The following is a 15215-nucleotide window of genomic DNA, read 5'->3' as shown; positions in this document are numbered from 1 at the left end:
CCTGTATTCAGTAGATTGTGGTATGAGTACTGTTTACAGGTTGGAGTTCAGTTAGATGAGTGACTGTTTCTCTAACAGCTGAAGGCCATTCAGAAGCCTCCACCTCACAGGGTTGGATATTTTCCTTTGTAAGGGAAGACATAGGGCTAATTTCCCTTTGTTGCAAGTTCCTGTGTACTGTGAAAATGCATTTAAAGTACCACTATGCAACTGTTTTCACAGAATGCAGCTATAGCACAGTTGTACAGGAGCATCATCTCAAAAATGGTTTATTCACATGTATTGGCAGTAAAAGTAGGCCAAGGTTTCTGTGACCTGTGCTGACGATGTTAGGAAGCAGGAGAGGGATTTGGAAGTCCTGCAAAAAAAGCTGATAGGTTTGTATCCCACAGATGAAATTTTGTTTTACTGATTCTTTTAAAATGCGGTCTGAGGAAAATCAGCTAAATGTAGTGCAGGGGAGTTTTGATGGAAAATGTACTGAAACCAGTTGTTTGAGGGATTACAGCCTTTATCTTTCAGGCTTGTAAGCCCTTGTATGCAAACCATGTTTTCTGGCAAAGGGGTGTCCATTGGGATTTGATATAAGGGTGGAAGGAGCATGGGTTTATTGTATTAAGGTGGTTTCTTAAACCAAGCAGCTTGCTTAACTAAAGATCTTAAAAACTGTAGCAACTGTTTGTTCCTAGGTGACAATAGTGGAAAAGGCAGACAGCTCCAGTGTGCTGCCCAGCCCACTGTCAATCAGCACAAAAAACAGAATGACGTTCCTCTTTGCCAACTTGAAAGACAGGGACTTCCTTGTACAGAGGATCTCAGACTTTCTGCAACAAACCACTTCAAAAATATACCTGGATAAAAATATTTCTGGAAGCTATATCAGCTCGGATGATGAGGTATGTGAAAGAACATGAATAATTTACTAGAAGAGGATTTTAACTGGTGTGGGGAGAGGAAACACCTTTATCTTTTTGTAAAGCTAAACCTTTAGGCACAGAAATGTGACCTCTTTTTTGTTAATGCCTTTGAGCTCAAGTGTTAAAATTTGTCAGTTAGGATATCTATCTTTTTCATGTTAACCTAAGAGAAGTGTCACAGTTAATTAACTGGTTAATTGAATAGTACCTTTAATATCTATTTACTTATCCAACTGAAATGTAATTCTGGAATTATAATAATTTGAAGAAATTATCAGTTGGCATGGAAGTCCTTTTATTCAAGACTTTAGCTGCTAAATCCCATCTTTTGATTGTTCTGAAAACAATGCCTGAGCTGAGCTGGTTTGTATGTGCACTGCTAGTGAACTTTGGAACATTTGACCTAACAGGAGAAAACCAGCTCTGTCCTGAGCATCAAATGACCCTATTCTGAACCACTTCCTTAGTGTCTGCCATGTAAATAGTTCTTAAAAGTTATGATTAGATACACTTTTTTAGGTGCTTTGAATGTCAAGCCTTCTGCTGAATTCCAGCTTTTATGTATGAAATTCAGATCATATAACAACCTCATCAGTTCTGTTAAAGCCAGCAAAGTATAATAATTCAGATCTCAGAGTAAAAGAGGCTTTTGTGGTGTATCATTTTGGTATTATGTTGGTGTATCTCACATTCCAAGTCTGTCCTAAGCCGTACCTTAGTACTGTCCTGTGGAGCCCTACCCTGTTTGCAATGTGTGTCTGAAAAGAATTTTTCTACTTGCTTTGTTGAGGGTGAGGTATAATTACTGTGTTGTTGTATACCAGAGCATGTAGGCATGTATAGTGCTGGAACTTTTGCTGTAAATGGATCTAAGTGTTCTACCTACTGAATTATAAACACAAATTAAGTGTAAGCATTTACTACAATTTGTAATATGACTACATATCTGGATATGCATGACTGACTTGCAATTTCAGGCATTTGGTGTGAACTGCTCCATGAGATTTTACTATGATACAGTTTCAAAGCTGTTTGAGAAGTCAGAAAATCCTTTTTCTTCAAAATACTTTTCTTCCAAATCACAATCTAGTATGCTATGATGTTGACAGATCAAGGGAGCTGGTTCAATTGCCCAGGGCTACTTAGGGGTAACATTACCCTAGCCATTCTAGTTCTAGAATTTGTTTGTGCTTCAGGAGAGCTGTTGAGAAACTGGAAGCTATTTCCTTTTTCTCTCTCTACTGGTCTAATTTCTGCTGGCTTATGTTTTTGTTAACCGTTAGCATGTATACGTTTCGAAGTAGAGTGAAGTAAGAAGTCCAGATACTGGCTCATCTTTGTGCCTGTACTGCTTGTGACTGCTTTCTACAGGTGTTTACGAGGTCAAGTAGTTTAATTTCTGCCAGCCCTCACAAAAGCCTGAGCTCTGAGTCGGAGGGAGAGCGACAATTCAACCTCAATGATAACGGTATTCCAACAGCAACTCAAGCTTTAATGACCATGTATCGGCGCAGGTCACCTGAGGAGTTCAACCCTAAGCTGGTAAAGTACACTTCTGAGTGCTCCACCTGACTGAAAAGGCTGTCTAATGGTGTTTGCCTTAAAACCCATGTTGCTGACCCAGAAGAGTTTCATTCTGCCAGACAGTTAAGAAGGGGCAGTATTTTTCACAGAATTAAAGGTTTGAACATACTGTTGTTTTACCAGTACAAATAACTTGACTTCATAAAAGCAAACTTGGATGTAATTCAAGGGGATGTTGTATTCCTGCTCTTAAGTATAACTGCTTCTCTTAGCAGCAAGGTCTACTGGCATAGAAACTCAGGAATGGGAGGGGGCAGCCCATTAAGAAGCTAACTGGACTGCAGCCAAGTTATTTCTTGCTCACTTGGAAGGCTAGGATATTGCAGGCTTTTTAGCACTCAAGATTTTAGTGGGTCAGAGTGTTAGAAAGAGAAGCTGCATCTTTCTGCCTGCCTTCCTTTGCTTTTAGGCCAAGGAGTTCCTGAAGGAGCAGGCCTGGAAGATTCACTTTGCTGAATATGGCCAAGGGGTCTGTATGTATCGTACAGAGAAAACAAGAGACCTTGTGCTAAAGGGCATTCCAGAAAGCATGAGAGGGGAACTTTGGCTGCTCTTTTCAGGTAGGTTTCCCTTTGAATGTGTCTGTGGGATATAAGCAAAAGCACGAGGGAAGAAGGGAATTCAAAGGTGATTAAAGGTGCACATAATAAGTGAAAATATTTGGATTCAGTTAGGCTGTGATTGTTAGAGGGTACCAGACAAGTTTAGACAAGATTTCTCTTAGCAAATGCCCTTTCTCAAACAGGCTCACATAATTAAGGAAGAATACATGAAAAGCAGAACACATGCTTGGTAACCAGAAGCCAGTAGTTTAGAGACCTTCTAGATGTTCAGCAACCACCAGCAAGCCTAATTCCCATTTATTTAATAATTTCTGGATCCAGTTAAGCTTTTAGCCTTCACAGCAATTTTAGCAAGGAGTTCTAAAGTTTAGGCTTGTTGCATGGAACCACAATCTTTTTTTGTTGTTGTTGTTGATATTAAAAAAAAAGCTACTCTAACATTTTATTAGGTGCTTCCATTATGTGAAAAAATGGTATGAAAATATTTGTCTGGGATTCTGTGCCATAAAGGATTCTCTACATATGTGTCCACTTAAAGTTGGGGTTTTTTTGAAGTTGAAGAATTTTATTACTAGTTATATGGAAATCCATCCTACTTCAGGCATTCATGTGCATTTTCTCTTTGCTGCTGGGCACTAGAGGAATGTTTTTGGAAGATAGACACAGCAATGCAGAGCTCTGTTTTGTGTCCTATTAACAGCTAGTTTGGACTAATGCTCACTGTGTATCTATAACTCATATTTTCTGTGTGGATTACTTTGTGCTACTGACACTTGATTTTGTTTCCAGAGAAGTTGTCAAGTCAGTAGGGAAATCTCATAGCAACTCTGTGAGCATGTAGTGGTATCCCTAAGGCTGAGTGCCCTGCCCAAGATAACAGCGTCATTTTCAGAAGTAGGAATAGAACTCCTGAGTTTTGGTCTCTTGCTTCTGGCTGACATGTCATACCCTCTGCAACCAGACATTAATCTACTCTGTTCCCAGGGCAAGTAGCTTTCTCAGAGACAAGTTTTGAGTTATTTAGGATAACCAAATCCACAGGCAGCTGCAGAGGGAGCTCATGATACCATGTGACTGCACAGTTGGTTTGTTCTTCACACCTCCTGTTTTGTTCTGGCTGAGAGGGATTTTAACCTCCTTATAAAAATGCCTGTAGAGAAGACAGGAAGGGCTGATAATCACCAAAGCACATACTTCTAAATTTTTAAATCACCTTTAAAGAAATAATATTTTCATATTTGCTTTCAAAGTTCTTGGTGACACTCGGAATGGAAGGGGAGCAGATTATCACGTTCAAGTACTGTACCTGCTAAACCTTCCATTTTCCCTGGTTTTAATACTGTTCTCCTACTCCTAGGAGCCATTAATGAAATGACCACTCATCCTGGCTATTATGAGGACCTAGTGGAGAAATCTATGGGAAAATACAATCTTGCTACAGAAGAGATAGAGAGGGATCTGCACCGCTCCCTTCCAGAACACCCTGCATTCCAGAATGAGATGGGTATTGCTGCTCTAAGGAGAGTCTTGACAGCTTATGCTTTCAGAAATCCAAACATAGGCTATTGTCAGGTAATTGAAATACCCTGCACTCCTTCAGTTTCTGGAATTCCAGATCTTGCTTTGCAGTCCTGTTCCTTCAGTCATGCACGTGAGGGTTTGGCTGTGTGAAGCACACTGAGGTGTGGATGGTGCTGTGAGCTCACAGCTCAGTGCTGCAGGAATGCTGAGGCCAGAGGGATGTCACACAAGGACCTGCTCTAACAGCAGTATTAGCAGCACACATTGAGAGACTTTCTGTAAGCATAATTTCTGCTCATAAATCTAGAAACTGGGAAGATGATAACAGAGCTGTCTACAGAAAATTACAATGTAAACTGAAGAAAGGTTATTTTCATATTAACAAAAAATCCCATCAAAACCAAAACACATTGTGTTCAGCCTTAAATTTTTATCTATTTTTATCTGTCCATCTTGTAATGAAATGTTATTGAATGTATTAGTTATAACCCTCCAGAACCTCCTTTCCTCTTTCAATGATGCCATGTCATCGTTCAAAACAATGAAAAGAAAGAAAACCAGAAAACAGCTGAAAAACCAAGGAAAAAACCCCCAAACTTTGCAAAAAATAAAGTATCCTAGGACATATCACTGGGAGTCCTAACCATATATCTGTGGAGTTAATGCTGACCCCAGTGCATGGTTTTGAGGTTCTTATGCCCATTATTCAAGTCACTTTAGTTTCTGGTCCTAAATAATTCTTTCATACTATATAATTTTGGTTTATCACTGGGGCCTTTTTTTGCATTCCTACATACTTTTGCAAAGAAGAAACTTAGATTTATTAGTATTAAGAAGCCTTATTAATATCTAACTTTTAAGACTTCCAGATGCAACTTGAGTAAGTGCAAGCAGTTGTAACAAGATACCATCATAAATTATTTAATAGCACATGAGGTACTAAGTAATAGCTACAACATTTTTAAAGGTTATTTAACAGAGAAGCAGTAGAAAGACATTTCAGTTGTGGTCCCTAAAACTGTCACAGTAATTAATAACCTTGAGATTTGGTTCAGCTACAGTGAGAGTTCAGGCACCTCACTAGTGCTGTGGGAGGTGTTTTGTCTGCACCAGACCCAGATTCCCCAAGAGCACCTATGGCAGAATATCAGTAGCAGTGTAACAGATGCTTGCAGACCTGGGTCAGCCTTCTTAAAAAAAAAAAATCTGCAACACAAAACAAACAACCCAAAAAAACCCACCAAAAAGCCCCAGTGAAACAACAACAAAATGAAAGAAAAGCCTTACAATTTTCTGTGATTTGAAGCTTTCTGAAGAGCACTGGGGAAACACTCCTGTTTTTACAGGGAAGTACTTGAACAGTTTGGGATCTGCAGGGAGAGATGTAGCTCATTTCCTAACCACTTTTCTGCCCAGGTACAGTGCTAGATATTAAATAATTGCATTTCCCTTTCTTTTAGGCTATGAATATTGTCACTTCAGTGCTCCTCCTTTATGCAAAAGAGGAGGAAGCTTTCTGGCTGCTGGTGGCTCTGTGTGAGCGTATGCTGCCTGACTACTACAACACAAGAGTTGTTGGTATGCTTTGGGGACATTTTTGAAATGACAGTATAAAACCTAACCAAATTAACTGGTGTTATTTGTACTGAAACAAATAGATGGGTAGTTGCACCTGTGCATGCTAGTGAGGAGCCAGCTTGCTCAGAAGAATAAAGGCAATTTCCTAAAGAGGTAATGTTATTGTTAATAGTTTTCACCTACTTAGGATCAGGTGACATTCTGAATTGGGGTTAAGTAAAGTAGATTGTTAAGAAAAGATGGGAGGCTAAAATTTGAGTTTGAAATGATGCAAGTAGCTGATTAAGGTAAGGTGGAAACAGGAGCTTCAGGAGTTTGCAGTAGAAGTCTTGGTGGCTGTACCTCTGATGTGAAAGGGCACAAGTATCAGAAAGCTGTTGTTGTCAGATGAGCTTCCTTGTGTATGTCAAAGACAGTGACTTCAATTTATCATGGAATCTGTTTTTACCATATCTCACAAATACTTGAGATACTCAGCCTTAGAAATTCTTCTTCCTGGCCTGTTTGAAACACTGATGTTGTGGCATGGGAATGTATAATACAGGGTTCTCTTGAAGTTAATCTGAGCCCTCATAGTCACCCTGGCCTCATTGAACAGGTGATGCTGAGGTCTTGCTCCAATTAGGAATGGTAATATAAAGCCACTATTTAACTTCTGCTAGTGCTAGACCAAATTACTCTGTTCTTACTTATTATGAAGTGTACCATTAAAACAGAAAAAAACTTATTACAGTTGAATTTATATGTATAGTAATGTAATGGAGTCTGTTACTCATTTGAAAGTGAGAAAATGTGCATAAGCACTGTGGAAAATATTCTTAGATTTTTTTTATTTATGTACATAAAATATATAGGAGTCTTTTTCCTCCCCTCAATGGCCATGTATCAGTTGCTCCTGAATTAATTCACCCTTATTTATCTTCAACAGGAGCATTGGTGGATCAGGGTGTCTTTGAAGAGTTGGCTCGTGACTACATTCCACAGCTTTATGACTGCATGCAGGATCTGGGTGTCATCTCCACCATCTCCCTGTCCTGGTTCCTCACTCTTTTCCTCAGTGTAATGCCATTTGAAAGTGCAGTGGTAGTTGTGGATTGTTTCTTCTGTGAAGGAATAAAGGTGATATTTCAGTTAGCACTCGCTGTCCTCGAAGCTAATGTAGACAAGTTGCTTAACTGTAAAGATGATGGAGAAGCCATGACAGTCTTGGGAAGGTATTTATTACAGAAAATTAAGTATCTTCGTGTTTGTGGTTTTGTTTGGTTTTTTTGCCTGCTTTTCTGATTTGTATTCTATGTTGAAATACTAAATTTAAACCAGTATCATATATGTAAATCTTTTACCTACTTGTAGTCTCCTTTCATCCATGTAAGGTACTCCTTATATTATTTTAAAATAATGCTAACTGACCAACAAGATACAAATTCTTCTTTCAAGACATTCGAATAAACTTCCCAAACCTAGTTATAGAAATTCAACTTGATTCATTATTTTAGTGGATTACATGGGTTTTGTTACTTCAGCCTGCTACCTTTTAAGTATTAAGAAAAAGCCTTGGTGTTAAGGAAAGTTGTTTTGGGAATAGACTAACTTGGACTCAGAAGAATTAGGTAGGATCTTGAAAAAATAGATTTCAGTGGCTTGAGTCATTTCATCAGAGCTAGTGCTGCTGAGTGTAACCTCTGATTTTCTTGGGCTTGGTAGTGGTGTTTAGTTTTCCATATGCTTCTGGAGCTTTGGAATTTTTTCATAATAAATTTCAGTAGTATAACCTTAAAGCCATTCTCTTCCTAGAGAATGGCTTTATCACTTCTACATGTAATAATCAATATGTAACCTGTATGCTGTTAACCCTCAGGAGGGAGGGCATACAAATTTATCTTGAATTTCTCATTTCTCTTTTTTTTTTTTTTTTTCCCCACCAGATACTTGGACAGTGTAACTAATAAGGACAGTACTCTTCCTCCCATTCCTCATCTTCACTCCCTGCTCAGTGATGATGTAGAGCCTTATCCTGAGGTGGATATCTTCAGGCTAATCAGGTCTTCCTATGAGGTAGGATAAGACTTCTTAACAGGAACTTACCAACTAACACAACTTCTGCTTCACAGAGGAATTTGATACTCCAGTTTGGCTTTGCTTGAAACAGAAAGAACATAAAAGAAATGCAGACTCATCTGAGAAGCCTGAAATTGAGCAAGGAAGAGGAGTTAGACTTTCTTCTTCTTTTAACCAAGACTTTTAATTGGAGCTGTTTTCAGAGAAGTGCGAGGCCTCAAAGGAGAGCAGCCCACAACCAAAAAGTGATTTACAAACGAAAGGCTCAACTTTTAATTTGAAAGGAGTTCATTCTCATTTAAGCTTTTTTGTGCTTTTCCAAACTGAAATAATAGTGAAATCTGTATGATTTCAGAAGACCTTTCTTTTATCAGTGAAACTTTGTTTCTTTTGCCTTTCATTTACTTAAAAGTGCTGATTGTGACCATGGGCCACTATATTCTCTACTATCACCAAAGCTGAAAGAAAATCCAAGTGAAAGGAGCTGCTAATAACTAATATCTATTAAAGGGCAGGACAAAGCCTGCAAAACCAGCTAAAATCTGCAGACTGGTTTAATTGTCCTTAAATTAAAAAAAAAAAAAAGCCATCAGTTAATATATGTCTGGTTACACTGACATTTTATAAAAATCAAGGAAAAACTGTAACGATTTTTTCTCTTTAATTTCCATTATTCCCTTCCATTGACATGGAGTTGATTTCTATAATATGAACTAAATGAGCATATTTTTGGTAATTTTTAGAAATTAAATTGCTAAGAGTTATTGCTGGTGTGACCATCTATTCTTAATATTGTAGACATTTATCATTTAAAAATAATAGGAAGACCTACAGCTGAAGAAAACGTGGGGTTTTTTGAGACCTTTGCCTTCCCTCAAGCATACACACACCATCCCCAAGGAGAGGGGAAAACCTTGTCTCTTCCAGATGGTCCTGTGTGATACTTGTCATGGAAATGTGATGAGTCTGAGAACTTGATGGCTCTGGCCAAGTCACAATACATGAGTTGTTTTATTAACATCATGCTCTGACACTGTCCAGCTCTTAGGTAATCGTGTCAGATGCATCTATGAGAGGTCTCCAGTGAAAGTTGAAAGGATGCAGAGGAATTGCTTGGTAATAAGTGATTAGCCCCCCTCTCTGTGATGATATTGAGCAGACTTTCTACTTTCAAAGCAGAAATTGTCTTTAAAGAAGAGAATATACATAACAAGCGCATTTTATACTCCCAGTAATTTCTTAATTTACTGAAAATAGTTTTCAGTAAGAAATCTCTTATCCTTTCATTCAATTTGCATGTAATTCAGAAGCCATAGATCCTGGTTTCATAACAATTATAGTAGAAGTGGCTGAAATAATGCATAATAACTGCAGTTTTAAAAGCCTGTGCACAACTCACTAGCTGTCTGTGGAGTGTAGACTCATAATCAGAGTTACATGTTTAACTCATTTAATTTGGGTGTTAGCTAGTTAGGAAAAAAAATTGGCCTTCGACATTTCAGCTGTGTGTAGAGTGGTATCTGGCCATACTAACTAAAGAACTGACCCTGGAAGGTCTGTGCTGTGGGAAGGTTTGATTCAGTTTTGACCTTGAACAGGTGACATCTTTCCAACAACTCCTTGTACAATTTGAAATTTAGCATGGACAAAGGACCATTCCCAGAAGGTAATCATCTGCAACCTTCCTCTTTTGAAGGCTACGTGAGTTTTAGTTTTATGGATGTGGACAGACCATCTTATTTGGCCTTCCAGTCCAGTAAATAAACTGATTACTGGAATAGGTGTGGCCTCAGAAGATCTGTCCTTCTAAGGTTTTGTCAATACCTGAAATACCTCTTTGATGCCTGATATTCATGAATATCTACATTCTACATCTTTATCTACAATCTATTTTTGTCAGAAGACTTCTTTATCTGCAACATGCTCACAAGTACATAAAGCATTTTTTTACTCCCTAGGTACATGATAAAGATGAACACCTTTATAGAGAAATGCAGCTTTAGCATTAATTTCATTTTACAAGGATATGCCAGCATATTATGACCTGCTTATGTAGATGCACTTGCACTGGAAATATAAATCCATCTTGTATGACTGGAAATATAAATCCATCTTGTATGAAAGTGTGTCCTGCCACCCCTTTATGCTTTAGATGTGGTGTAGTTGATGTTTGGCATTGTTGTTCCTGCTGATCACCTGTGCATTCCTAGGTGTGTGGATTTTGGATGGCAAGAAACTTCTACTTATAATACTTCTACAAAAATGAATCTTAGGGATTAGACATTCCTCTGCATATGAAAACATGGAATATTATTCCTAATAGGTTTTCCCCCTATGATGCTTTTGTAGTATGTGCAGGAGCTCCCTGACGCTGTTATGTGCATTATGGAAAAAACTTCTGAAAATAAGACTTGGGTATTAAAGAGCATATTTTCCTAGTGGAAATTGCATTCTTGCAACTTTGTTTCAGATACTCAGAGGGTAAGGACTGCTGTACTGTCTCAGCCATTAGAGATCCCCAGATAGTTTAATATTCTCTTTCTGTTGGGATTATGAGACATTCCAGGACAAGCTGAAATATAACTCTGCAGGAGGACTTATGAAACAATCTATTCACAGAGATTTGCCAAGCAAGAAGTTTCTACGTACTGAGATTACAGTTTGAAATGAGAGAGTCTGAAATTGAATAAAGACCTCTCAAATTAAAATAAGTTATTGGGAAAAATAAAATCTAGTGATATACTCCTAAAGTCTTTGTAATTTTGTAATGTGTTTGAAAAATGCATTAACAGCAGTTTCATTTGTGGTGCATCATATAATTAAATTAATTTTTCTAATAAATTAAAGGCAAGCTGAATATTCTGAATATTAATACACAGACAATCATGTACTACTTTTTCTCTTTCAAGAAATTTGGAAGTATCCGGGCAGATTTAATTGAACAAATGAGATTCAAACAAAGACTGAAAGTCATCCAAACCCTCGAAGATACGACAAAGCGCAATGTGGTCAGTACTGAAATAATGTTCTCTGCACGTAATAAGTTGAGTCAGTTTCTGAACTTAACTTGGCTTTTCAGTGCAACATGAATTTCATATCTGTAACTGTTAATGTTGTGTTTCAAAAGGTACGGACTATTGTGACAGAGACTTCTTTTACTATCGATGAACTGGAGGAACTCTATGCGCTTTTCAAGGTAAAGCTGAGTGAAGATAAGATCATGTGCCTCTAGGAAGTGTAAATGTTCATTTTTGCTGTGGGACTCTGTCTTTTCTAAGCACCAAGTCAAGTCTGTCAGTTATTATTTGGTATCTTGATACGAATTTGAATTAGCTGCTGTATTACTGATATACAAAGAAATCCTAAACTCAAGCAGTTTTTAAAACATTGAGAAAGGTTTAGTTCACTAATTGATTTGTCCATGGAAAAAAACATATACTGGTAAAAAAATAAAATGAAAAATTGGATAGAGGCTTTTAATCAGTCATTAGAAACTAAACATATGTGTCTCTCTACCTGACCCAAGTTTTGGAATTTATCACAATTATTCTGTTATCTCAGATAGTTCATACTTTTGTATAGCAGTAGCTGATTTTTGCCATTGTTAATGCTTTAATGCATTAAATGGGAATTTAATGCCACAAAGTGATGTGTTTTTCTAAGTTGGTTGTACAGCAGTGCCATTAGATCCACAGATTTAAAGGTGAGCATTTAAATGTGTTAGCTTCACCTTCATGCACGTCTTAAATTACTTTCTTCCTCTGTTTTAACTAGAGATTTTTTTTTAATATCATCAAGAATTTATATCCTGTAATTTCCCATCTGTAACAAGAAGTCCAAATTGTCCAAATCCTGCAGTGCCTTCTTTCAGTCTTCATGAAATCAGTGAGACCAAGTCCGACAGTCTTCCCTGGTTAATGACTGTGCAGTGCTGGCATCTTTTTCTCTAAGCTTCTGAATTGTTTTGAATTAGATTCTGGCAAAATCAGCCCCAGAACCTCCACTGACTTCAGTTAAGACTGAAAGAACAGTACATTATTCACTGTTTTTGAGAATCTACAAAAAAATATTTCAAATAAACAGCTATTCTAATATGAGTAGAGATTAAATAAAGATTTCATGAGCCTTCTGACTTAGCCGCATGATGAGGGTGACCAAGCGCAACAAGCCTGGGAAGTAACAGTTCTGGTATTTCATGTTTCATCTACCTGAAGGCAGAAAAAGTTTTGCTTTATCTTCTTTTTTTCTTTTTTTTTTTTTTAAATAGAGGGATGTTTTTTTATGCTGTTTAGAGGAGAAACCCCTTCCAAAAGCAGAAGGGCTGGATAAACTGAAATGCATCTGTTATCTCGCATTGTTTTAAGAATGCATGTGGAAGAGTTGTTTGGCATTGTTTTTATCATGGAGAGGGATGCGTTGTGTCTAGAGGTGCTGACCGTGTCGTGGTGTTTACCTTGTGTTCAGGCAGAGCACCTGACGAGCTGCTACTGGGGAGGGAACAGCAATGCCACGGAGCGGCACGACCCCAGCCTGCCTTACCTGGAGCAGTACCGCATTGACTTCGAGCAGTTCAAGGGCATGTTTGCCCTCCTCTTCCCCTGGGCCTGTGGCACTCACTCAGACACGCTGGCTGCCCGCTTGTTCAGGCTTCTGGATGAAAATGGAGATCTGCTCATCAACTTCCGTGAATTCGTCTCTGGACTGAGTAAGGAGGATCCGCGGCGCTTCCAGACTAACGTGACAGACCAGTTTGTTTCTGTTCAGCTCATTTTTATCGTGCCTGTGCCAGTGGTTCCTTCAGACCTTAGCAGGTGAAGCTGCCTTAGGCAGTGGTATATCACACTGGGAAAAGGACAATACATGAACAGATCCATTAGGATCTGAGGATTCCACCGACTGCTAACTCTCAACACAAAATCTAACTGCAACACAGGTGCTTAACGTAGGTGTATTTCCCCTAGGCATTAGTTAGAGTGTGAGGCACTGCCTCTCTTGCTTCTGAAATCAGTAACCGAAACTGCAGAGAGCAGTTTGGAAGTCCCCTGAAAAGGAGAAAATGGAGGTGCGGGTCAGAGAGGGAGGCTGAATGTTTTTAGTCTTGAAGAAGGAAGATTTCAGGGCATGAAAACCGACATTGCGAGCCCCAGGATTAGCGTGAGGAAGCCAAGATGAGGCAGGAGCTGGCCCCTCCTTTTTTAAATATAGCAGGAGTTGTTTGCTGTAGGTGACCAACATCTCACCACCTACCATGTGTCATTTCAGGGCAATGTGGAATTTCTGCCAGCTCTATATTTTGATTCTTTTTGAGGGTGAAAAGGTTTCCTTGTCTGGCTTTCAGCAACTCTTTGTTAATTTAAGCATTAGGGCTCCAAATGCAGCCTTGCATTAAAACCTCTGCACAGAAGTAGTAGCACTTGTTCTCTTGTAAGTGCAAAACAGCTCTGACAATAAAACTGGCTGCACACCTCCCTTTCACACTACCCCAAAAATCCCAGTGTTTCCTGTGATGCAGTGATTTGTATTTGAGGCGCTGTTCCATGTAGCACACTGGGGCCTTTTGAGGACCCAGAAATTAACTACTCTTCCAGTTCACAGGATGCTGTCAGGAGCAGTCAACCAGCTATTGATTGAGACAGCAAATTTTGGAACCAATAATGAGTACTAAGAGCAAGGGCCAGTATTGAGCACTGTGAACAGAAATGTATGTAAAATGCACAGATGTGGCTATAAGCCAACATGACTGAACTAAAATCTTCAATGGGCAAAACAATCAAATATGCTCATTCTGAAATCTCCTATATTTTCAGAAACTAAGCCCACTGTGGTGTAATTTAAAAACCTTCTGGTTTTTTCCCCCTAAAAAGTAAATCAACCCTGCTGACACCTTTTTCAGTTGAGAAGCACATGAGTGGTAAGAAGGACAACACAGTCAACAAAAGAACAATGGGACCTGTTTGAGCATATTTCACCATGCCCCAGGACTTGTAATCATTCAATTTCTTTTTCATAGTCCCTACAAAACATAGCTCAAGAACCTCCTACTTCAGGTGCCTCTAGGGCCTCAGCTGAGCAAAGATGGAATAACTTTGTGCATTGTTTATGTTTACTGCGTGCCCTGTTAAAATAATATAGTCCAAATATAGGAGTGGTTTGCCCAATGAGTTGTGCTGCTCAGAAGAGGTTTTCAGCCTTGGTTAGGAGCTCTTTAAGTTATTCACTCTTGACAAAGCTCCCCTGCACTTCTGTAACACACTGGATTACAGCATGACAGCTGTTGACTGCACATCCAAGTAAGCTACAGCAATCTCTGCATGGATTCCAAGTGGCCTCCTGCCTCCCATCATGTTTTTGCAGTACTCCCTTCTCAGAGCACACAGCTCCCCATTTCCCAGTGGCTGCTGCTGACTGCAGTACTTGGCACAGCCTCCTGTCCAAGTCAGCACCCTGAAAGCTGTGTCCTGCAAGGAGTACTTGAGTGTATATTTTTTTTTCTTTATTGCAAGCAGGATTTTTTCAACCACAGAATGCAGGAGGATATTCAAAAAGCAGAGTGGTAACCTCACCACTCCTCCGTGCCTTTCAGAGGCAGGATCACCTCCCTTGACCTGCTGGCAATACTCTTCCTAATTTTGAGCAAAAAGGAAAAGGGATGAATGTAGGAGGAAGGAAGAGTGTGCATCAGGAAGCACATACAGATTTTTCTCCAACTGTAGCTGTGGAGATTTTCAGTTCTCTTCAAATCTGGGGACAGAGACAGCAAGAAGCCTACACGTGTCACCCTGTGCCCTGAATCCTATTTTGCAGTTCCCTGTTGATGGAGGAGGCAGAAGTGCAGCCCGTTCTGTCCTTTGGTTATGTCACGTTGCCTTTACCAGAAGAGAATGCATTATCTGCATGGTGTGATACACCAGATGGGAACATCATGAGGTTCTGTGCTTAAAAAGGACCATGTTGAAAGCAAAATGGCTAATGTAGTTGTGCTCAACTTTGTTTT

At 39.1% G+C, this 15215-nt stretch overlaps 1 protein-coding gene across 1 annotated transcript in view; it reads left to right on the top strand.

Annotated features, from left to right (window-relative positions):
* The window catches only part of TBC1D9 (TBC1 domain family member 9), a 46794-nt gene that overhangs the window by 25426 nt on the left and 6153 nt on the right, over positions 1-15215 (top strand). Inside the window, exons 7-16 of the mRNA XM_066549463.1 lie at positions 690-896; positions 2289-2459; positions 2911-3061; positions 4422-4636; positions 6046-6163; positions 7092-7377; positions 8089-8218; positions 11131-11229; positions 11349-11417; positions 12686-12926. Coding sequence (XP_066405560.1) covers positions 690-896; positions 2289-2459; positions 2911-3061; positions 4422-4636; positions 6046-6163; positions 7092-7377; positions 8089-8218; positions 11131-11229; positions 11349-11417; positions 12686-12926 — 1687 coding nt within the window. The remainder of the gene's footprint in view (positions 1-689; positions 897-2288; positions 2460-2910; positions 3062-4421; positions 4637-6045; positions 6164-7091; positions 7378-8088; positions 8219-11130; positions 11230-11348; positions 11418-12685; positions 12927-15215) is intronic.

This window comes from Molothrus aeneus, chromosome 4 (genome assembly GCF_037042795.1).
Source record: "Molothrus aeneus isolate 106 chromosome 4, BPBGC_Maene_1.0, whole genome shotgun sequence".
NCBI lineage: Eukaryota > Metazoa > Chordata > Aves > Passeriformes > Icteridae > Molothrus > Molothrus aeneus.
Note: the sequence above shows the minus strand (reverse complement) of the source record. Positions and strands in the feature narration are given on the sequence as shown.